General features: G+C 31.7%; 2 protein-coding genes across 2 annotated transcripts in view; one reads left to right on the top strand and one right to left on the bottom strand.

Moving 5' to 3' along the window:
* rictor (rapamycin-insensitive companion of Tor) overlaps positions 1 to 15,650 on the top strand; it is a 42,847-nt gene extending 27,197 nt beyond the window's left edge. Inside the window, exons 3-16 of the mRNA XM_065507979.1 lie at positions 3,684 to 3,870; positions 3,925 to 4,283; positions 4,352 to 4,505; positions 4,578 to 5,091; positions 5,166 to 5,500; positions 5,565 to 5,950; positions 6,016 to 6,310; positions 6,379 to 6,542; positions 6,698 to 7,030; positions 7,121 to 7,245; positions 7,319 to 8,018; positions 8,099 to 8,443; positions 8,518 to 8,612; positions 8,680 to 15,650. Of these exons, the coding sequence (XP_065364051.1) occupies positions 3,684 to 3,870; positions 3,925 to 4,283; positions 4,352 to 4,505; positions 4,578 to 5,091; positions 5,166 to 5,500; positions 5,565 to 5,950; positions 6,016 to 6,310; positions 6,379 to 6,542; positions 6,698 to 7,030; positions 7,121 to 7,245; positions 7,319 to 8,018; positions 8,099 to 8,443; positions 8,518 to 8,612; positions 8,680 to 11,000 (6,313 nt within the window). The 3' untranslated portion in view covers positions 11,001 to 15,650. The remainder of the gene's footprint in view (positions 1 to 3,683; positions 3,871 to 3,924; positions 4,284 to 4,351; positions 4,506 to 4,577; positions 5,092 to 5,165; positions 5,501 to 5,564; positions 5,951 to 6,015; positions 6,311 to 6,378; positions 6,543 to 6,697; positions 7,031 to 7,120; positions 7,246 to 7,318; positions 8,019 to 8,098; positions 8,444 to 8,517; positions 8,613 to 8,679) is intronic.
* A 1,878-nt stretch (positions 15,651 to 17,528) lies between these two features.
* Hs3st-B (Heparan sulfate 3-O sulfotransferase-B) lies at positions 17,529 to 24,761 on the bottom strand. The gene is made up of 3 exons (XM_065508509.1): positions 24,433 to 24,761; positions 23,807 to 24,282; positions 17,529 to 18,158 (listed from the first exon to the last, which is right to left on the bottom strand). The coding sequence occupies exons 1-3, from the start codon at positions 24,565 to 24,567 to the stop codon at positions 17,651 to 17,653; spliced, it is 1,119 nt and encodes a 372-aa protein (XP_065364581.1). The 5' UTR covers positions 24,568 to 24,761; the 3' UTR covers positions 17,529 to 17,650.
* Positions 24,762 to 25,836: the final 1,075 nt, after the last annotated feature.

Below are 25,836 nucleotides of genomic sequence, written 5' to 3'. Positions count from 1 at the left end.
TGTTGTCTAACTAACAAAAAAAATCAAGTCCATTCGGTCCAAAAGTAAGACCTATATTTTAAAAAAAGCGGACCAAGGTATGGCAAAATTTTAAAATTTCAATTTTGAAATGCCTATAACTCGGAAATTATAAGAGATAAATAGCACACGTAAAAACGTTTTTCAAGACCTAGCCAATCGCTTTCCAAAAATCAGATGGGAAACAAGAAATGGAACGTGTTTAAAAATTTTACAAGTCGATGGTAACCTACTCTGAGCCCCATATCGCCGTCCTTAGAACATTTGTAGGGCGCGTTTTAAAACGTTAAACTCGAAAACTCCTTGGCTACCCTCATGTCAAATTTTATCCCGATCGGACCAGCCGTTTAGAAATGCCAGATTTATTTCAAAAAAATGTTGATTCTGCCCCACTGTGTAGTGATGGAAAACAGAGATCAAAATGATTTGATTCAAGTCTTTTTAGCATTTTCCCAAAATGCATCCAAACTGCAACCAAAGTACAATTTTAACAAATTTTAAAAAATAAGAAACCAACATTAATCTCTTCTTACTTTATATTAATGTATTTATGAAATTGATGCAAATTTACAAATAGTCAACTTTAGTAATTTCATCATTTTAACTAAAACTGCAATTTTTCTTAGCCGAATGTTACTGTTATTTACATCAAAATCTTCACTTTAAAATTTCCTACCATACTGCATTTACAGAATATAAAAATTTTACTTCGTTCAATTTTTATATAAGAAAAGGTAAGCAAAAATTAAAAAAAAAATGTTAAGTTCTTATTTGAAAATCTGAATTTGTAATGCTATGAATAAAAAACCATCGAACAAAATGGCAATGTTGCTTTAAGAAACATTTAGGAAATTTAATTAGCTTTCTAATGCATTTAATTATGTTCATTCATATGATTTTTTAATTTTTTGGAAAAAATGCATTTTGCCTAAAAAAACGAAAAAACGATTTGAGAGACCACTTCCCGTTCATCCATATTTAAGTGTTATATACCAAAATTCTTGGATTTTGGAGTAGATTAAGAAAATCTATGTTCATGAAGGAATTTCGAAAAAAGTATAAAAACTGAGACGGTCTACTGTTTATGCATATGGGGGTAAATATGTAATTGTAGATAAGTAAATAGTTATTTTATAATTGTGAAGATTTTCAACGGTTTATCACTGCATGAAGTTTAATGAAAAATGGGACGGGTCGGAAAATATGGGAGGCGCCATACAAAGTAAATAGTTATTTCTAAATATTTTGTGAAATATAATTACAAGATTCTTCAAACTTAGTCTAAATGGCTCTTTTATAAATTTTCATAGTTTCGCTGAAATTGTTCGGGATTGGAATAGTGGGCGTGGCCCACCCTATACAAAGTTTATAATTAATTTCGAATATCTGTAGAACTATAATTGTAAAAGTGTTTAAACTTTTAGCGAATTAATTTCTTGTTACTGTGCGGAGTTAAGCTGAATATAGACGGAATTAGATTAGAGGGCATAGGACCCAAAATGGGAGAGGTCGGAAAAGGATGTGAGTCACCTCCCACTTTGTATAATTTTTGCAAGGTTCTTCAAACTTTGTCCGCATAGCTCTCTTACCATTTTACACAGATTGGCTGAAAATGGTCGGGATTGCATTAGTGGTTATGGCGCAAAGTAAATAATTAATTTTGAATATCTGGAGAACTATAATTCTAAAAGAATTTAAACTCTGTATCAATCAATTTATTACCATTCTAAGGAGGTTAGCTAAGCATGATCGGCTTAGTAGGAATGACCCCTCCCTTATAAAGGAAAGTTAAAGTAAAGCTTGATATTTACATAAAAGGTTTAAAAATGGGTGGGATCAGAGAAGTGGAGTGGTATCTTCCATACAAAATTAGTTAGTTATTTTCGACTATCAAGTGAACTGTAATTGAGAGATTCTCAAATTTTGTATGTGTTATTTTCGTATTTCCATTCATATTTTTTTAATTTAACTAGGGTAGGGGTAGCGAAGTGCACCGGGTTATGCTAGTTTTAATAATTAAACAACATTTTTCATATTAGCATTTTACTTTATTAACAAAAGATTTGAAATTTTTTATTTAAAATTAATTAAAAAGGTCTCGTTTTATGCGATAGATGCGTTCCAAATAAAATCGCATAAAACGATACTCTAGCTTCATATAAAAACTAATGATTCGTTCCAAAATTCTGAAAAACCGTATAAATTCAGATTTTAATTAAAAAATCAGAACAAAATCGAATAAAAAAATCAACAAAAATATATTTATTTAATTTACTTAAACAATAAAAACAAAATACGTTAAAAAATAATAAACAAAAATATTTATAATAACAGAAAAAGTGAAAATGATCCAAAAAAAAATGAGCTAACACATTTTTTAAGGAAATTCTGTAAATTCTGATTAATCTGAATCACTGAATAATGTTGTTGTTGTTGTTGTAGCAGCATGAACAATTTACAATAATCAATCTGGATGTTCTGGTGGTTCTGCATGTTGTTCAAGTCCAAGAAATTGAGCTACTTCAACAGGATGAGTCCATAAATCCATTGGACTGAGTGAAGTAGGGTTGGCTGAACAGTTAAATATGTGGAGGGTGTCATGAGGACCCTGACCACATGCTGGGCATAAGTTAAGGACGGCACGGTCTATGCGAGACCAAAAGGCATTAAGCCTGTTGCTCCATCCTGATCTAAGTTGTGCCAGAACGACTCTTGTTCCACGCGGCAGAACCTTCTCGGCGTCTGCTATCGGTGGTGGGCGACCTCCAAGTACGACATTCATACGGTATCCTGCTACCGCGGAATTGATGGCGTCTCTGTGAATGTCGTTCAAAGCTGTCATATACGAGCGGCGATCAAATGGATCCTGCACATACCTCTGTATGTTCTCCTCGTATTTCCGAAGGTCCTGTCTGACATGCCTCGGGGGAGATTCCAACTGTGTGATGTTGAAGTTTGGATGACTCCTCCGATGACATCCCAGAAGGAACTGTTGCGTCAACATGACGTTGTGTTCCTTGACCGGTAGAACCTTGGTTTCCTCGTGAAGGTGGTGTTCGGAGGTTATTTGAAGGCAGCCTGTGACGGTCCTTTTTCTAGAATATTTGAATCCTTAAATGTCCTCTTTGAAAGGACTTTTTTTGATTTTCTCAAAAAAAGGGTCAAATTGACCCCTAAAGAGAGGAGCTAGAGGGTTAAGATCTTCCACAAAAATAATCCCCATAAAATTCCATTACATCACTCTGACCATAAGAATTCTCTCAGATATTAACTTACAACTTTTTTTTCAGTTAGTTAATGCTCCCTTCGATCAAAAAATTAAAACTTTGACCCACTGTAATAAATAATTCAGAACAGCTGGACTATAAGTTTATTCTACAAAAATTATCTACTCAACATGCCCTTTCAGAATTATAGGGTCGCTATTCTGTTCCAAAAATGCTGTTGGACAATGTTATTTGATGAATTATATGGTATTTAAAAAATTTGGTCGGATTTTTCGATGGTTTTTCGCTTGTATCTCGGCCCATTACAGACAAATTTGTTATACATACATATAAACTCTACATTGTTGTATCAACAAAAGATTTGAAAAATTTGGATATAGTTATTTTACTTGTTGTTTAAATTATATTGATACTTATTTTTCTTTTTGTAAATTCAAGCTTGAGCGCATCTCTCATACATACATTTACGCAAGTTCGAGCTGCAGCTTTACGTACAATTCGTTATGTTTTGACCACAATGAAGGACGTCAAAGTATTTAATTCAATGCAATTGCCACACCTGCTATGCCGATCTATCGATTTAATGCTTAAGAATGATGACGAGCGGGTGCAAGCATTGAAATTGGTGAGTTTAATGTGATATTTCCATTGATACATGTATTTAATAATTTTATTGTAGATACGAAAAATGCTTGCAATATCAGCAGAAAATATCAGCCCAGTTTTGGTACGTTGCTTGGTGTCCCTGGCGGACACTGGCATTGAGGAAAGTGATAATTTGTTAAGAGCTTGTTTGGCAACGCTCTGCGAGTTTGCTGTATTAAATCCAACATTACTTATATGCTGTGGCGGAGTTACGTCAATAACACGTAACGTGTTGGAGTGCCATAATCCACGAATCGCAGAGAGTTTAAGTGGTGTACTATTGTATTTGCTGGAGTGGCCTCAAACTCGCAATATATCAGGTGTACGCTTGGATTGTTTGGCAGCTCCCTATTGCGACTTTACATATCGTTTAGGGATTATGGATAAAAATAAGTAAGTTGTGAATAAAGTTCTTAAGATTGTTTACTTAATAAATATGGATTTTATGTATGAATTGACAGAGATGCGCGAGAGTTACGTTATACAAGTTGCCGGCTAGCATTGTTGTCTGTTCTACGCAGCTGGACTGGGACCATTGAATTCTGTGATCCAAGTAAACCATCTGGTTTAAAAGCAATAGTTGACGCTTTATATTTAAATCAAATAGAAGTTAGAGTATGTATACGCATTTTTATTTGTATAGAGTTGTGGTTTGATCAATTATAAATATATTTTGCACAATTGTAGAAAGCAATTCTTGAATTGCTATATGAACTGTTAGGTCTTCCACAACCAATATGGACTGAAGATTATGTCGTGGCTTTGCAGGCGGTTGATCCGTCTGATTTCCAAGATAACTGGCTTTTGAGTAATGGATTCGTGGCCGCTGAGGGTCGCAGCATTTTACCAAGTTTAGCTGCCCGAACGCCAAATATATGTGAACAACATTTAGCTTTACAGTTGTACTGCTTTCTTGAGACTGGTCTTGTCAATGCTCTAGTAGAGGTTATTGTTTCAAGCGAAACTGCAGTATCCGTTGCCGCCACCGTTCTAATTGGAAAAATACTCCATTTAATGCACACACATCTTCCAGCCGATATCTGTAGTACTAGCCCCGCATTGCCGACTTTAATATCACACGCAACCCAAGGAAATCAACGAGCAAGTGCAGCTATATCAGCATTGCAATGCTACCAAAAGATGCTAAGAAATCGACCGGCTTCAAGTAGTTTATTTTTAGATAGTATTATTCAGGAAGGCTGTAAGTCTACATGATGAAACAGTAAAACTTTAAATTTAAACATTTAATTTATTTCTATTTTGTTTTTTATTCAGCTCTTATACACACTAGACTTTTTAGACGAGAAATCAATGCCTTACCTTTTCCGTCCAGCTTGCAATCGCCAACGTCAACACAAGCTAACACTGGCGTAGCACCGTTACAGCCAATGGGCGGTACATTAGAGAGGACACGCCTTGATTCTGTATCTTCGAGTGACGAGTCAAATTCTCAATCTTCATCAACGAGAAGATCAAGTTTCCGTTTGAAATGTAAATTTCTTCCATTTCTGGAAAACATCAAAGTTAATCGTTTAATTAAAGACTCGAATGTTTTAACAACTAAAGACGGCTCTGGTTGGGATTGGGAAGTTGTATCTACTATAATAAGGGTAAATATAATAGTTGATGTTTTTGATTTAGTTTAATAAATGAAGTCTACGTTTATCTTCTTAGTGTAACTTGATACGAAAATTGGAAGAGCCGAGTTTACAGTTCCTTAAAAATCTTATCGGTTATTTCAAACCCAGCTACAATCATTTTTCTCACCAGGAACTAGTGCATGGTAAATCTTTACCAGTTTACGTAAAAGTTGGTTTAGATTTTATCGACTGGTTGCTGGCTATCAGTCCCTTTGAAAGCATTCGTTTATTGACTGATTTTTTTACGGATGTGGCCACTCAGTTGTTGGCTGTAACCACATCGAATCGTGCTCACGATTGTCTATTCAGTCCCCAACATATGAACAACACTATGTGTCAACAGTATTTTTTATTTATTGGACGTATGTGTCGTTCCCAGAAGGGCATCAGTATTTTAACAAATACAGCTGTATTCGAACAGTAAGCATTTTATCTCTGATATTCAGAAATCACATTAATAATTTATAAACATTCCATAATTTTAGTCTTATTAATCTGGTTCGGAATACAGTGCACGTGTGCTATGTAAAGTTAATAGTTTCCGGTTTGGATTACACATTGGACTCGGTCACACGCAAGGTATTGGAAAATGCTTTAACTTCTGCGAAAACCCGAAGTGGTCGTCTATATGCTACTCAATTTTTAGTAGTTTTATTACGTTCGCGCATACCAAACTTCGAAGTTTGGGGTATACCATTGATTATACAACAAACGAAAGATCCTGATCGTAGTGTTGTGCTAGCAGCAATGGATGTTCTGGAAGAAGCTTGTCATGAAAAGGCATATATTATTATATTATGAAAACATGTTCATTTCGTATATTAATATTGTTTGAATTATATTTTTAGTATTATCTCGAAGAAATTGTCAGTTTGTGGCCAAACTTAAAATCTCTTGGCGATATTGGTCGCATATTAATGGCACGGTATTATTCCTTATCACGTGGTCTGAATCAACCAAAAGCTCGCATTAAAGAAGAAATCGAGTACTGGAAAAATGGTTACAATAAGAGGCGAGCGTGAAATCCCTTTAAATGCTTTATACAAAAAGGCTGGGCGTACTAGATACATACACTCTAGTATATCCATACTTTTGTATGGCTGGAATATTAAAAAGAACTTTTAATAATCTGTTTTTATTTCTTCCATTTATTATTTTTAAAAATAGATATGTGTTGCTGGTAGAAGCCGATACACATTCCAGTTTAACATTGCACATTCGTAACGAAGACGGGTACTACAGTCGAAGAAATTGCAATACACGTCCCATAATTATTCCTCCAAATATGCCGGCTCATCTATATGGCCAGATGGTGCAAACGACGCAGGGCACAACAGCATTAAGGAAATTTGGTGACTTGCCACAACTAATGGATATTGTATGTCGTGGTAAGTGTTCAGATGAATCCGAATGTCTTGAACTCAAAGCAGCCATATGGGCCGTTGCTCATGCTTCTACTCATTCGAATGGAATCGAATTTTTCTTAGAATCTGGAACAAGGTAATTATGGCCTATGTACTTTATTAATATATTTTAGGTACAATTAATAAGATAGATGTGTTTACTGTGTAATGTGATATATATTTTTAGAATTTATGATAAGTTTGTATTTTTGGCAACAAAGTGTGAGGTATATTCAATACGTGCCACATGTTACAATTCTTTGGGTCTCATTGGCAGCACAAATGCTGGAGCCAATGTTTTATTTAAATTAAGTAAGTATTGTTTAGAATCGGACCTGGGTAGATGAATGCAGTAACAATGTTTTAATGCTTTCTATCTCTGTAGATTGGTTAAGTGTTCGGCATGATCGAAATACTTTATGGCCAGTTCACCAACCAGAAGACTGGATGTTGGGTAATTACACGCCTGTAAGACATCACTATGAAGATATGCCCCCGTATAACTATACCGGCTTAGATGATCAAATTGATGGTTCCTATTACACTGGCAGCTATTGGAATCTGCTTTTAAGTAGCACTAGCACAAACCGTGATGCTGTTGGGGCAGCTAGTGCGAGTTCAGAGGCTCAAGATGCCAATACTACCACCGATAGCATAAAGACATCGGGAGAAGAGGTTAGTGGAGACAATGGTTCACAACCAAATAAATTTAGTTCGCCACGAACTAAACTTGAGAAGACGTCCTCTTCTAAGCAGGTTGGATCAGCAAGTATTGGTGTTGGTGGGACAAGTGTAAGTGGTAGTGTCAGTGCCAGTGGCAGTGTAAATGTTTTACCCGCTTCTATTAAATCGAAAACATTGCCAGAAGGCTCCTACTTGCGTCACGGCAAGCATCAACGTTCTCTGTCTGAGTCCAAAACGACCGATGTAATAAGTCTTTTGAGTTCAACGGGTACAGGTATTGTTCCAGCGTCGAGTGCCGGATTTCACCATACGCATCGAACTCGTTACAACTCATGTACGGATTCAAATACATCTGGTGTAAGTAGTTGTGAATCTGTTACAGGAAGAGCAGCAGCGATGGGGTAAGTAGCATGTTACAGGGCTAATTAATTTTTCGTATATGTATATGTCAAAAATTATATCCTTGTTCTTTTTAATCTAGGGAGTTTCAACAGTTTCCCTTGAGTCCCATACCAAGTATGTCGAATCTTTTAGAAATTCCGTTGGGTCAATCGTCACTACTTCGGCGTACTTCGCTGGTCGGAACATCGTATTTACAAAATGCCATAAGTCCGGTCGACATAAAAGGATATGCTCAGTTGCGTTCTCTACGTAGACATTGTCGACCAGTTTTATCTGAGTCGGCCGCCGAACTTTACGATATAGTTGATCGCATGGAATTGCTATCATTTGCTTCATTTAGACCACGAAAATCATCATTTGGAGATTCCCAGCGTAAAATAAAGGTGCGAAGTTTAGACCGCCAGACTTCTTTAAGAATGTATGCGTAAGTTTATGCCTTGATTTAGTGCAATAATGGAATGTAAAAATACTTATATATTTTAAATACAATTTATGCAGACATTTAGATACCGAAGAACTACAGGTACCACTGCCATCTTTAAATGCACCGAAATTTTTATCGCAAAACGACTTAAAAGGACCTTCTTATTCAGGTGAGTTTCTCCGTTGGGCAATGAATGAATAAATATGAAGTGATCATTTACAAACTAATTTGTTTAGGTATAAGCCTGCCAAAAAATTTATTAGACATGTTCCCGACTCGCAATCTTTCACGAACATATGTTTCACAAGACATTCAAGATCAAGACCTAATGGACGTTAATTTGCTGACATCTAAACAACAATACCTAAATGATTCCCTCAATAATGAAGGTGGGGATGAATCATCGGTCATATCGTCCATCTCCGATGTGTCGTCGGTTAGCAAGCGAACGAAATGGATAGGAGCCAAACATGGACGCAGTAACTGTCTGCACTGTTGCCGCCTCCGAAAGTCACAGCGCTCACAAAATCAATCCCGTTTGGATGGTGGAGCAGGTGATATGTCTTCATCGACCACGTTATGTGAAATGTATACAAATGCATCCGCGGCATTAGTTGCAGCGGGTATACAGGCCACTGTGGCTTTGGCTAGAAAAGGTGGAGGAACTAACACCGCCGGAGGATCGAGTGGAGTATCTTCGAATAAACTACCTTTGCATCAACATCATCATCAGCAACAATTTAGTAATACTTCATCAATAATGCTATCGGAATTGCAAATTCATTCGCCTGAAAGTATTTTAAGCGAAGAAAGTTTGCCAGATAAATTGATGGCAAATATTCTTTATAACGTTCAACGATTAGCGAACCCTGTCAGTGCTAAACAATCTAAAATGGCATTATTAGAACTAAAACAAAAGCATCCAGCTTCATTTCAAGACATTTGTCTATATTCCGAAGTTTGCCGGACGTTGGGGCGCAGCAGTTACCGAATGAATGCAAGGCGTTTCTTGCAGGAGTTGTTCTTAGATTTGGACTTCGATACGTTCTATAATGAACCCTTGGAAATAATAAATAAAAAAGAGAGAGAATCGTTCAAAAGTTCTGATAACAAAGAACGGACTATAGGTCCAGACAAGTTGTCTTTGCTAAAGGAAAGAATGAAAAGAGATTTAAATTCCCCTGGTAACCGCCTTGATAACAGTTCGGTAGATTCTCGATCAGAATCAATTCAATCTGCAACAACAGGAAGCAACAATGTGATAGTGATTGGGTCGCAAACGATAAAAACTCACATTAAGTCTCAACCTTTAGCTAGTGTCTATGAAGCGAGTTGTGAAAACTTACTGTTAGATCCGTCACCTCGTCTTAAAAATTCATCAATTTCAGGAAAATCAATAAACTCGAAACAAAATTGCAAAAATTTTACCATTGCGCCGCCGCCAGCTGCACCGCCGCCTTTACAGGAATACAATACAGAGCTCAGAATAACATCGGATGACGATGATGAGGATGAAAATGACAATGTCGAGGAAGATGAACTTTCAGGCAATAGCAGTCATTTTCGTTCTTCTCAAAGACAAAAGCAACAAATTTCTGACGAAATTGATGGTACTGTTGTGTGTTCATCATCATCAGTAAATAGTCTTAACCCTGCCTCCTCCTCCAACATAACCCATCCTATACATTCAACCACTGCCTTTTTTTCTCAAAACAACTACTTACAGAGCGGAGGAGGTGTCAGTACACCCATCAGCAGCAGTAACTGCAGTGATCAGACAACTACGAGTAACCGTAGCAGTATATGTACTATAAGTCATCATCCTTTAAATACCAATACTAACAACAGCAATAGACATAAATCGACGCCCCTAACTTCACCCTCTCTGTCTAAAACTATAGAGAATGAAAATACCAAATTCCGTAGAGGCCGCTTTTATACACTAGAATTGGATTTAAGTTGCACCAAAAATAAATTCCCCATTACCGATAGAACAAAGGCAAATATAAGTTCCCCTTTTGCTCATAAGTCAGCCACAGAAAAAACTCCAACAGAGCAGACTCCAGCAACTTTGTTGAACACAACATCACCCAGTAAGACAATAACAACAAATGCCTCACTACTAAGGCAGCACTCGTTGGGATCCGACTCCTCATCTAACTACAAACTTCCTATTTCACGTTTGTCATATACGGCTGGCGTAACGCCATTACCGACATCAACAACATTAACAAATACTATTTCCACATCAAGCGACTCAAATAATCCAAAGTATTTAATAACGAAAAGTTTAGCAGCGTCTTTAGCACAGCCTTTTGGAACTTTGTATTGTGAAAAACGTTTGCAATCCTCCAAATCTGAAGCAGTGCTGATGCAGAATCCATCACTTTCTACCTTTGCTTCTGGCATTCTACCATCAACTTCTACGACTTCCACAGTTTATGGTAACATTGGTTCCAGAGAAACTAACCCTCTGTGTGCTGCAGTTAGTAAAACAAGTACAATTTCACGTTCTTCGTCGAGTCATGAGGGCGAAAAACAGCAAAAGCAATCATAATTGTGTATTCTTCTATATTAGTTAATCCTACTACAAAATATTCACTGAAATGTACACACAAACACTCGTGTGTTCATAATTCGCATCACTATTTACACGCGTACATATGCCAAAATTTATTTTTTATTATATGTATGTACATTGTGTGCTTTATTTAACTGATCCATATTTTTATATAAACATACATATTAAAATTCATTTTCATATGTTTTTTTTTTTTACTTTGTTATTCTATTAAAACTATATACTAAGAGCTTCTCAAAAATATCTTCGAAATACATACACGTTTTGCTACATACAGACATACTTCGCATTTCAGTATTAATTCTTTTATTGCTCCTTGGTCCTATAATAACATGTATGAATAACATTTTGTGTGCATACATCTGTAGATTGTACTTTTGCAGTGCCGCAATATACTTTGACGTATTTAATAGTATGTACTTTATTATTTCAAAGCTTTTTTCAACTTTTCATAACTGACTATTTCATTTACAGTTGCTATAAACATCTAACACATTTTGTACATGGTTTTTCATTTGCACATTCTTATTTATTTTATTATTGAGTTGTTTTATCCGCCCAAAGTATTTCTAGAGATTGTTCGAATCATTTGATCCAATATAGATGTTTAGTATTTAGTATTTGTTTATTTATTTTGTGGATGAAAAATATTGTATTAGCGGTTATTGATATAAATATCATTTAAGAGTGAAGCCAGTAAAGAATAATTATTCAAACCCAACCCAATAAGAATATTTTTTTTTTAAATGAGTCCACCCCTTTTGTAATTTAAAAAGCTTTTAAAATGTTATATACTATTTAAGCGAGTGTACATATTATTGGTTAATTGTTTTTTTTTTTTTCAAAACGTCTTTTGATAAATACATTAAACGTTCTTAAAACATACAAATTCCCTACCTCCCAAGTTTTATGTTTTACTGAGTCTTTATAAGGGTGAATTGAATTAATTTATTCATATGTTAAATCCTTAATTCATATGTAAATGCTGTGTATCAGTGTTCAATATGCAGCTTTTAATTATTTCCATCTTTAATTCGGAATAAAATCTGTGAATTCTGCAAAGAATTAATTCAGTTTGTCGGCTAGTTTTACTGTTTTCCAATATATCTTTTGTTTTTAATGAAATCGAAAAAAAAAATATGTGAAAATTACAATTTATCTGAAGATGACTCAATTTTCACAGTATATGCACTGAAAAAGATTATTAAGAACTCCTGAATCTTTAAAAAGTATAAAAATTATAAAACATAAGCAATTTATATAACAAGAGAATCTAAAAAAGAACATATTAAGTATCGACAATGCTTTGACCAAAGCTTAATGTGTAATTTTTCGATTTTATTTTATATTACTCTACCAACTAACCTATAGTTAACATTTAAATCACTTAAAAAATGTGTAAATATTTTTCCTACCCTTAACATGTAGTTAAATTTAATCAAAAAAACTTAATTTGTTTTAATTTTTAACCTTTTCAAATTAAATAGGCCAAGTTTGTATTATTAATGGTGGCAAGAATTTTTTTGGGGTCATTATTCGATTAGTTAAATACGATAGTTATGGTCAAAAACATTGACGATACAATTATTAGTTGTTAAAAACTAAAAACTAATTATAAAATATAAAAATATTACTACTATAAAATACACACGTACTATTTTGCCCAATTCACAACCTGTGATTTGAGAGTATTCATGTCACCTATTTTTAACCTTGCAACATCGTATCTGTATGTTGTTGTTGTGATTGTGCGAAAATTCGCATTTTCGCAAGCGTAAAAAATGGTGACGTGTATTACTCTTTTGTTTTTGTTTTTGTTTTGAAAAACTTTGTTTGGAAAATATTTTTGCCTTAGAACTATACAACGTAAGTTGTGAATTGGACATTTATGTATTTATATTTACTTACAAATATACAGCCAAACTGCGATATTTTTGATTTTATTATTCGAGTTCAAGATATAATTGTATGTACATATGTGTATATAATTCTTAATAACTTTTTTATTTATTATTTTTTTTATAGTGAGTTTTAAATTAAAATAAAAACCATATTTTATGTTCAAACTAAGGCCCTAAATTTTGAAATTTTGTTTTTGCTTTCCATATAAATATCACTTTGGTGACGTGATTTACAAAATTAGGGCCTAAAAGAATTCTTGAAGTACTAGAAATATTTCAAATTAGCTTTGATCACGAAGGTCTTTGTTTTTGTGAACTATGTAATAGTATACCAAAGACGTGGGTAAATTTATCAAATAATGAATCAACATTTTTGAAATATAAAAAGAACAAAAGACATTTTTGAAGAGATTTTTAATAACGTTCATTTTTATTGTTTATCATAAAGAAACAAAAAAATAAATGATTTTATCATAGATACATTCTCATGACTTAAATTTTTGACAACTAACTTGTAAACAATTTACACGACATAGAACTACTCATTTTACATAAAGAAACAATTTTAATACAATTAAATAAGTCAGTCGTTCATGCACATAAATACATACATGTTAAAATAAATAAACTGCCACTTTGAATTAATAACTCTGTTACACATACATATGTACATATATTCTAAAGAAGATTGTAAACTGACACAGAACTAGTCTTGTTCTTAATTGAATGTTCTTTGATCATGTCTATTGCAAAGTTGGAGCTAGTGGACTAAATTTTGATTGCAATAAGAATTTCACTAGCACTAATTATATTCGATTTTTCGCTATTGTGAAAAATGTCTTTACTACCATTGAAATTGACACATTTTATTTCTGTCTGCTTAAACTAATTCGGGCTCGCTGTATTTAGTGGTGCTAATCGTTTTTTTAGGTTAGCTAGTATTTTCGAGATATGCCGTTATTTCGAAAATGGAGGAGGTTGATTAACATATATTCGCGTAACTAAAAAACGGTTTAGTTTATTAAATAAACTGAAAAAATCGAAATTCCGCAATAAAATTACCTTTAATCAAGTCTTAACACGTTTTAATCTTCGCAGTCGTTTTTGGCTACATTTTCCAATTTTTTATGCCGTTTTAAAAAACAAAAAATTCGAAATTTTCATAAAAAAATATTTTTGTTTGCCAAAAACAAATTATGTTTCTAAAACAACTGCGCAGGTTAAAAAAAAGTTTTAGACTTACTCAATAAATTACCTTTATTCTATTGTGGAATTTCGGGTTTTTCAGTTTATTCAATAAACTAAACCGTTTTTGAGTTATGCGAATATATGTTATGGAACCTCCTCCATTTTCGAAATAACGGTATATCTCGAAAATACGAGCTAACCTAAAAAAAAACGATTAGCACCACTAAATTCAGCGTACGCGAATTAGTTTAACCCACCGGGTGCCCCGCTTGACAGGTTTTTCAACTAGCACAGTGTAATTGTACCAGAACCAGATACCGAAAATAACGGGTTCACTTTAATTTCAATGGTAAATTCTCATTCGCAGCCATTTAAAAATAATTTTTTGTGATATATCACTGAGAGAGTGATTTATTCGAGAACATTTAAGGTTTGGGGTTGAGAGAAACAGAAAAGAAACAAACACAAATAATCTGGATGAGGTCAGCTTGTGACTTTTATATGCGAACATGAAAAATAAATCGCAAAAATGAATTTGATGCAAATCAACGCTTAAATATATAAAATTTATCAAAAGATTAATAACAATTTAAAAAAAATCTCATTTCTGTTACTCAGACTTCATTTCATTACTTCATACTATCATATTATTTCCATAATTTGTTAAAAACTTACTAATAATATGTTACTAAGAACAAGAACAAATGAATTGTTTATCTCACACCAAACCATTAAAAAACAACAAAAACGAATTATTATCACAAAAATATAAATCACAATTTGGGTTTTTTGGTATATGGACGAGTTATTTTCGATCTCTGACCAGAACATATACATATATGACATGACTAGGTATATTTTGTAATACACCACTAAACATCAATACTAATAGTGAAAAATGTTGCAATATCACTAGCTATTAACGGCAACTGTAGATTCCGTGCACTACCCCCAACTCTGTTTTATTGGAGTAGTAAATAGGCACTTTTGGACACATCTAGTACCAGCTTCGGTACGAGATATTTGAAGACTAATATTTCTTTCAGAGATACGAGTCAAATTGATAGATAATGTATATTTTTCTTTGCTTCCTAATATCAATTTCCTTTTAATTTTAGTTTTCTATTAAATACAATTAAAGTTATGTTACCTATTAATTTCTAGTATTCTCGTATTATTTAAATCATAATTTTCGTAGTTTTAAACAGTTTAATTTCGAAATTAATGAACAGTAAACGATATATGAAGAACTTATTTCATAATTAAAAATAATAAAATAAGACATAAAATATTTGTAAATTTATATACTATAATTTATAACACAACAGAATGTATAATCGCGATAACTCGGCTAATTGTTTAGTTTTAGTATCACTTATAAATAAATTAAATATTTAATTTCAATAAGTAAACCTAAATATGAAATCAATAATTTATTATACAAAAATAAAAACATAAAATAAATAAACCAACAAAGAAACGATAAAACGAAAAACAAAATGCGAAAAATAAACTCACTTAAAAATTATTAAAAATATGCAAATGTTGTTTTATTTAAAGTAGATGGAGATAAATGCAGGATATTGAGTAAACCTAAATATGAAATCATAAACCCAATTTTACAACTTTCAATCGATTTCCGGCACGTGTTCTAGTTATCCGATTCCACTTAAATTTGCAGTAGTTAGTTTTAGCTGCTAATGAACAAAATAAGACCCATCCAAAGCAAATCTATTTTTTAAGGGCATGTCTAATGTACATGGTTTAGAATATAGTCCATCGATATGTGATTTATTTGTGTAATAATTGCTTAATGTTTAAAGAAAGTGAAAAACCGGGAGAGAACATTTGTTATTTTCCTAATAGAAATAAAACACAAATATTTTTATTGTACAAAATTTAATAAGATTTTTATTTATTTAAATGCTTATAAATACATATGTATGTATTTTTATTCATCTTGCAATATGCAAAATGGTATTTAATGTTAAATTGAACCTCAATCTCAATCTAAACAATAGAAATAAATACATACTAGCTATGAGCAAAACAAAATTAATATATAATATGTACTATTTGTACATAGTACATACATACATACATATGTACGTACATATGTATGTATATAGTATTTATAAATACTTATGTGTATGTATGGATATGAGCATGTATTGCTTATTTTTTAATGTTCTGGAACATTATGAATTGTAAAAGTTTTGGATCTAAATATGTAGGATAAATAGTGAATTAAAAAATTACATGTTTGGTGTCAGAACATACATACATACATACTACATACCTTCACGTAAAATGATGCAATACCATATTCACGAGTTTGAAAATCGAATCTCAATGAATTTTATTACATATTGTTTTGATTTTTCGTTGGGTTATTGAATATGGGATACTTATTCCTCAGAAATTGCAACTATGTATGTAGTATATATCGCTCGGTCACTTAGTGCAGGGCGGTTACTGCGTAACTCAATCCGAATACGAAAATGTGAGCAAATAAATACATTGTATATAATTCGAAAATATTTCCTTTCGAATTGATTTAGGGAGTAACCCCCCAGGACTGGCAGAACTAAACATTTCAAAATATTGCAGTTTTGACATGATCTACATATGTACATACATATTTGAAATAACTTTTTGTCTTTCTGAAACGTAATTTGAATTGTACATACATACATACATGAATACGTACATACATATTTGTATAACAATAAAATGTCATTAAGTCGATACCGTCTTGTACTAAGTGAGCGATTTCGTACAATATTACGTTAGATAAAGCTACTTAACTCTAATAAATTTAATATACAATAATAATTTAGCTAATAGTGTATCGGATAAAACGAAAAAATCTACTTAATAAAACCTAATTTATTATATATTAATGGTGTATTTGTTGTATGAATGCAATCATATTCGATTTGATTTTAAATTTGGAAGAACTTTTTTTTTTGTATGTTATGTATAGAGATTGTTCGTTTCAATTGACTTACATATTAAGAAAGAGTATGGCTACTTATTATATTTTGCATATCGTGGATTATTTCCATCTTATTCCAATTGTATTATATCATTTCAAATGAAATTATCAATCACTATATATTTATTATGTATGTATATTATTTTTGTTGCTTTTTAAGGAACTGTTTTTTTTTTTTGTTGTAATTTTTAAGATAAAGCTACAATTATGAGTATTTTAACAAATAATAAAAACAAATCTGCTAATAAAGTCTACGAAGTTTCTATATGTATGAAAATTTAGGAAAAAGTACTTTAGTTCTCCATATTGAGTTTAAAAGTGTATATTATGGACTAAACAACTGTTTAACTCCGTTACATATCGGATTGTGCAATGAAAAAATAACAACGAAAAAGTATAGTTTTTTGAGAATTTAGAAATTTCAACACGAGTTTGTGAACATTTTATAATTCCCAATTCTCGTTCCTCCATTAAGAACGAAGGTGTTACAACCGTAAGTCTTTTTTGATTTTTTTCAGCGAGCTCCTTTCGAATTAATTCTAGGGCCAAGCAAAATTTATACCAGTCATTTCATAAAATTTATTATTAAACGGTCTATAAAAATCACGCAGTCTTTCAATTGCCACTGTTTCAATGTGAGGATGATTGCGGCCTTTAGTTTTGCCCAAACAATGTGGTGTTGAACGTGCTTCTGATTTGAATAAGCACGGAAATCCTTTAGTGGCGTTAAAATAAAAATGTTTTTCGGTCACAACTCTTTTCAATCCCAAGAAGTCTTGGACTCTTCCTATTTCGTAGGCAGGATCCATAATCAATCGTTCGCCGCTAATGAAGAGTAGTTGCGAGAGCTGAAAGAACTGTAACCATTTCTCTAGATATCGGGCATAGACTCCAATTTTCACAGGCCCCCAGTTCGTATCGACTACCGCGTAACTTCCATTAACAAATGCCAGTTCTTCAAAACGTTTCATATCAGTTTTCTTACTTGCAGCTTGTGTATAGTCGGATATGGCTCGGGTAACGGGATCACGAACGACAACCAGAAGTCTATAAATTAAAAATAATTTTAAGTAATATACATACATACATATAATTATAAGAGCTATGTTCAATAACTAAAAGTTGATAGTAGTTAGTAACAATTGTTACTGGAAAAGCGTTCATTAACTCAAAAACTTGCAAGTAAAGAAAAAATCAAGAGCGTATAAATTTTAGAGTGTTCTCTCGTTGCAAACTATTACAAGTTCTATTTTGAACTCGTAATAGTTAGCAGCTTATATTTTATATGTTTTGTGTTATTGTTTATTTATTTAAAATTTTATTTTTGTGGTGAAAAAATGCCAAAACAAAAGAATTTTCAATAAAATTAAAGAAAATGTGAGTATTTATACATTTTAAAATGAATAAAATAAGAAAATTGTGTGTATAAAACAATTATTACTGGAAAAGCGTTCATTTACTTTTTACTATTTTTGAGAATTTAAGAGAGTAATTATGTAAATTTTGATTTTATTCTCTCGTTGCAAGTATTTACTGGTAAAGTAAATGAACAGACCTAAGATTACAATGAATTGAAAAACAATTTTTAAAGTCTTTTTGTCATAGATTTGAATTGAAGAAAAACAAGGCGTATTGATCAGGTGAGATCGTCTCCCCAACAAATACAACAAAGTCAATATTTGTTAATTGTCAAGAGACTGAGAATGTCAGGACAAATGTGGCATATGAAAATATAAAAAACTAAATATGTAAATGAAAAATAAATTGCTGGTTATCAAAGAATAACAAGAAGGGAAGCCTCTCATTTTTTCTACAACAACAACATCTCTCTCTTCCCACATTCAAGTAGTCAGGATGCTGATTTTTATTTATATATTTGGATAGTGCTTGGGTTTTGTCAAACTGAATTTATTTTGAAAAAAAAATAAATTTTATTTTCAAAGAAAAAAATCTTTAAATCATATAATGAAATTTGGATAAAGCACTATTAAACCGTTGTTCTTTTTCAAATATAATTTAAATTTAACGGTCGTTTTTAGTTAATATGCAAAAATAACAAAAGCTTTGTGTTTACATTGCCTTTGTCAAAGATTATTTATTATTTTTTATTGGTAGATCATTAAAATTCACTTAATTTTTCCACCAATTAATTGCACTTTCTGGTTTTGTACAAATCTGCCAGATAATATTTACTTTTTAAATAGCTTAAAAAAAATCTTTAAAAATTCCTGTTAATAAGTGAAATACATATGCAGGTAATTTATTTATGAAAATAATATTAAATTATCTAAAAGATGCCAAAATAAAATTTGTTTATTTTTTATTCGACAAATTCAATTTTGACAAAACCTATGCATTTGTCGGCAAGAAATATTGTGTTTGTTGTCGAAACGCTCTCACCTTACTTATTACATCATGCAAGTAGTATGTGAGAGCATTATACAAAAATCGCCATTTTAATGTTCTGACGTTTACTGGAATTATGAAAAATCGTGCTACCATTTAAATAACCGAAACGTGTATATTTTTCACAAACGAAAAAAATATTTTTTAGGTTATTTTGACAGCGTTATTTAAAGCGGAACATAAAATATTTTGCAATTTTGTTGTTAACATATTTTTTATTTAATTTCTGATTTCTTTTCAATTCCGAGGAATTTGAAGGAAATTAATCACCCTTATCGTGGTTGGCGTAAACGTCATACGCCTACGACAGTTTCGTATTAGATTAAAGATAAAATGCAAACTTGTTCTTTAATCTAGTACGAAACTGTCGTAGGCGTAAGACTTTTACGCCAACCACGATAAGGGTGAATGTCTTTGAGTGGGAATAAAGAGCTTGGTGAAATCCAAAAAAACATAAAATATTTTGCAATTTTGATGTTAACATTTCATTTACTTTTCAGTGTTTTGCCTTATTTTAGCATTAAATAGCTCGCTGAATAAAATCTGTATCATGTTGATTTTACTATAGTTTTAGTTGCAGTACTAAGAAATTATTACAACGAATCATTAATGATTTAATGGAATTTATTTATTTTATTTATTGGAATTGTTAAGAGAATATATTTAGTTTGGTTTTGAAAATTGAATTAAGAATTAATTATTTCTAACCTTTGGTAGAAACTAGAGATGAGCGACATTTCCATACCTGTGATTTCATCACTGTGATTGAAAAATCACTGGTAACAACAGTTACTGGATATAGCAAGTAACAGGTACATTTAAGTCGTTAATATTTTTCAACATTCACTGGTAACGTTTTTGAAAAATCACTGGAACAACTGTAGTAACAGGTACTTTTAATATCGTTCTTTCACATTTTTCAACATACGTTAAATGTCGTTCTTTTATATTACAGTAGTTTTGACTTACCTGCCTTTCACTTAAGAGCATTTTGCATATAAGTGCACAAAACTTGTGTTTTGTATATTTATTTACCAAACTCCATATAAATTCGTTAATTTAAGTGCATTGTTCATACCTGCACATTTAAGATAAGTGCATAATACTTTTGGAAGCTATAACTGGTTTTCATGAAAAAAAAAAATAATTTAGCTGCCTAATACAAAATTAAATCAAAACAAATAAGATAAATACGATTTTGAATGAAAAAATATGTTGTACACTTCTTAATAATTTTAAAAGTAGCTAAAATATCAATTTGACGTTAGCTGCTTTTTTGGGCAGTAAACTGTAAATGCACTTACCAGCATCAATGAGCAGGTAAGTGCATTGAGGTTAACTGCATTTTTAACTTACCTGCACAAAATTTCGTGCAAAGTTGATTGTGCAGGTAAGTCAAAATTACTGTATTCAACATTCACTGTTAACGTTTTTAAATAATCACTGGAATAAATGGAGAAAGTAACAGGTACTTTTATGTATTTCAACAAACTGTTAAATGTAGTTCTTTTATATTTTCCCATGATACAACCATTAGAAGGTAGAATCACTAGGGAGAGAGTTTAAAATGCTATGCCTTGTTACGTCAAATAATAGAAAAATAAAAAAACAGAAATCCAAAAATACCAATAATAACAAATGAAAATTGAGAAATATTTTGTTTATATTTGAAATACAGTTCAATATAATCGGAGTCATTGAAATGATGCATGCAAATCCGTGAGTGTTTCTTCAGCTCAATACCGCAGACTGCACTTCATTCTTTTATTTATTTTCAGGACATTTTATAAATCTTACGACATTTTGTTCAAATAAACATTTAAATTGAATTTAAAATATTTTTCAATTTAGTTAATTTTTGATGTTTTTTTTTTCAATTGTACTTTTATTTTTTATTTTATATTAGTCTGACAATTCAAGGCATGTAGAATTGAGAACATATTTTGTAGTGATTCTACCTTTTATTGTTATATTATGATATTTTCCAACATTCACTGGTAACAACAGTTACTGCATAGTTTTAGGCGCATAATTTTATATATCTCCAACACAGTGTATAAAATAAAATGTTAGTAACATATCAGTTAGTTCTCTTAAAATTTTATTGCATTTGCTTAATTCTGTTATTTTCCTATCCCTTATACCCTTCGTGAGAAGGGTATATACATATAAGTTTGTCATTCCGTTTCTAATTTTCCGAACCTATAAAGTATATATATTCTGGATCCTTATAGATAGCGGAGTGGATTAAGCCATGTCCGTCTGTCTGTTGAAATCAATTTTCTTCAAGATATCTTCGCGATCCAAATCTTCAATAATTCTGTCAGACATGCTTTCGAGAAGTTTCTTATTTAAAATCAGCAAAATCGGTCCACAAATGGCTGAGATATGAGGATTACTAAGTCATTAATATAAACAATATGGATATCTAATGATAGATATTTCAAAGACCTTTGCAACGACCTATATAAGACCTACAATGGGTAAAAATCGGAAAAATATGAAAAAAAATTTTAATTTAAAAAAAAAATTTAATTTCCAAAAAAAATTTACAAAAAATAAAAAAAACTTTGGAAAAAAATTAAATATTGTTTACCTAAAAATATTTAAAATTTGTATTTTGAAGTATAATTTGGTGAAGGGTATATAAGATTCGGCACAGCTGAATGTAGCTCTCTTACTTGTTTTAACAGACGTTTTTAAATCAGCAAATATTAGTTTTTGGTTAACATAAGAACAGATTTAAGAATGAAAATAATACATAATGTATTCTTCTTAACATAATTGTTATTTTGCTTAACATAGACAAAACGTGATCACAGTCACTGATTAAAAGAACAGTGATTTATAAATCATGTTCACTGAGAACGACGTTCATCTAAAATTCGCTCATCTTTAGTATAAATTCATATCACTCATGGTGATGTATATTAAAACATGAAGCATAAATGGAAAAATGTCACGTCTTTGGAGTAAATTTTTCCTATCCAGTTGTTTGGAATATACAATATACAGTAGCGAGCATAAAAAATGCAACGCTATGCTATGTGATCTTCAACTGCTATTTTTATATACTTTGTGGTCATAGTCACTTATTGTATGACATTTTGTCCAATACTTTTGTACGTAAGGATAATTATACATTTATAGTAAAAACAGTGGTAAATTTTTGCGAGCAAATAAAATGCAACTTTAAGAAAATTGAATCGATTTGTAAATTGTTCAAGGATATGAAATCTACAAAGGATAACAGTATTAACGAATGATGAATATTCCGTTCAATATGGTGAATTGTTCGAAAATCAAGAAAATTTTAAGATTTTTTATTTACTAATTTAGAATCTTGCGGAGATTCTATATGTAAAGGATATCAAATAATTGTGGTGGTGTGCCTAAAACTGAGTGCATAAGAGCTCAAGATCAAAAGGATATGAGTATGTAGTTTATGTGAAAATGCTCAATAAATAGTGAATAAATCTGTTAAAAATGATGGTATACATACAAAATTCATGATAAATAACTTTCATATAGACATAAATCACACGACCTAATTTCATGGTGATCGGTTCATAATTGGATTTGTAATCCAGTTATTGAGCAAAAAAGGTGAAAAATTGGTCAAAAAATTTTTAAAAATGGGCATTTTTGCTATTTTTAAGGCACTGGATGCACTTTTTTCGGGTAGGTATGTTCCGTACTTTTTTCTACTATTCAATATCTACAAATTTGCTTCAGCCACGAAAGAGATATTTCGTACGGTATACGAGATAGAACCGTGCTAAAATATTGAAAAAGTGATAAAAATCCACCTTGAGGAAAAAAAATCGTATGGCCATTAAATTATTACGGCAGCCAACTTTACAAATCCAATGATGCAGAAGTTCTTATTTTTGGAGCTACTTTCACGTGCAATTGTCAGAATTGAGTCCCAAAGCAATGAACTAAAAAATGCTGTACTGTGTAATTATCTATGATCAATAAGAATATCAGTTATAGGAAAAATAATACCAGTTGAAGATCACATAGCATAGCGTTGCATTTTTTATGCTCGCTACTTACTGTATACATATATTTTTTAAAAGCCAGATTCTGGTGGAAAATATTAAAATAGTAAGTTTAGACCTGGCATATTTATCGCTAATCAAAACCATTTCAAAAACCAAGAAGTTTTGTTTTGCTATGTTTGAATTATCAAGGAACTATGTTAGCTCATCTATATAACGTCATTTGTTATATGGTTCATATTTGTTAAAAGAACACAGACAAGTGAGCTCGTATTTCGTACTTACTTAGTGTTTGCATTCATATGATGGACTCTTAAGGGCACTTCTTTGGTAACAAAATAGCTCGGCGTTTTCTCCATTGTTATTTGGCCTTCGATCGTATACGGCATGTGATGGCGATACCAATGCAACCCCTTTTGATAGTGACGATCAAAGAAATGCACCTCACAGCCAGCTGCTCGAACATCAGGATGCAGCCGAATAAACTCCAGGAGAGCTCGAGTCCCGGACTTTTTAACGCCTATTATTAAAGTGTCTGGTAAATGGCGCGATGGTCTAGAACCTTGTTGGCGTAAAAGTCGATACTTTGGTGAACCATCCAGAATGGGCGGCGATGATTTATTCGAAATAGAATCAAAGGGTACTCCATACAACCCGGTATTTGTCTTTGTTGAATTTGTGTCATTTTTTAAAGGCGCATTTGTTACACTTGCATTTTGCGTTAACAATGGAGATGAGGCAAAAAGATTTCTAAATGGATTCTAAACACCAAAGACATGAAATAAATGTGTAAGTATCTATCTATCTATCTATGTATGTATGTATGTACACTTTATAATATGTAACTTTTAATTACATATGTATTTAGTATGTATGTATTATTAAAATTAAAACAGTGATTTATTTGTTACATTCTTTAAGGTGCGTCCAAGACTGGTTATTAGACATGAATTAAATGTGTACGATACGTATATCAAGGATATGCAAATCAATATGGTAATCACTAGGCTACGATTACTTAAGTTATTGAACCAATTAACAAACATTTTAATCTTTTTTAATTCAATTGACTTTTAATTAAATTATTTCATTAATAAAATTTCTTTTTCACTTATCTTTCATTTTATAAACTACATTTTACGTGTGTGTGCGTTTTGCTTTTCATCTACTTTAGCCAAGTGAAAAATACATTTGTCCTTTTACACTCCCTGTTTTTCCTGCAATAAATTGAAACAAAAACAAAAGTCAAGAAAACAGAACTCAACTCTTTGTTTTTTTCAAACGGTGCTCATATACATACATACAAATGTATACTTCCAAACAACAATTGAGTGAGAAACAAAAGTGGTTTAAAAAGCAGTTGATAAAAAACGGGAAATAGCAACAAATGCCGTTAGCTGTTTGTTTGTTTCTTCCCGCAAAAAACAAAAACAAATCACATAAACATACACATACACACGTATGTACATACATAGTACATACCTACTGACATTCCAATGCAATATGTTTGATGGAATAAACAGCATTACATTGAGCAAAACAAAAATGGCGATATGTATAAAGAAGTGTGATGCATTGGGACAGATTGTATGTGTGTGATGTTATAATTGCAAAATATTTAATAACGGAAATGTTGATTTTCATGCGCAATCTCTTTCACAATCAGTGTTTTTATTTTCGTGAGGTCCAGATATTAAACCTAAGGTGGTAGAATTCTATATTTCATTCATAAATTATATTCCTGTCAATTATACCGGCATTTGATAGACGGAGCTCTTTTTATCTCGTGTCACTAGAAAATGTCCGTTTTGCTTACCATAAAATACTCAATGAATTTAATCTCGCTTATTAATTACATACATACATACACACAAAAAAAATCCATAGGTTATATTTCCTAAAAATATGGTATAAATTTAACTAAGCGCAAGGGTAGAATGGCATTTGCAAAGTTTCTTAGTTAATATGACTAAAATTTTAGATAATTCCATACATACCCTTTTGCACCAAAAATATTTTCAATTGACAATAAAATAAACAAAAAAACTTCGAAGAAGATACCAAACATCAAATTACTAATTCCAATAGATATATTAACATAGTTTTTAGGTAAAGTGTATAGTTTGAATTACCTATTGGCATAGATAATAAAACTTAGTTTTTAGTTTTCATAAAAAAGAAATTAACTATGCAAGCTTAGTTAATATAGCCTCGATTATTTTTGTGTGTGTAGGAATATCATGTTAATTATTTACATTAGATACATACTAGGTTATTCAATTAATCGGGTTTCTGGTTTAATCGGTTAATCGAGC

Source organism: Calliphora vicina, chromosome 4 (assembly GCF_958450345.1).
Source record: "Calliphora vicina chromosome 4, idCalVici1.1, whole genome shotgun sequence".
NCBI lineage: Eukaryota > Metazoa > Arthropoda > Insecta > Diptera > Calliphoridae > Calliphora > Calliphora vicina.
The sequence above is the reverse complement of the archived record's forward strand: the minus strand, read 5'-3'. Positions and strand labels throughout refer to the sequence as shown.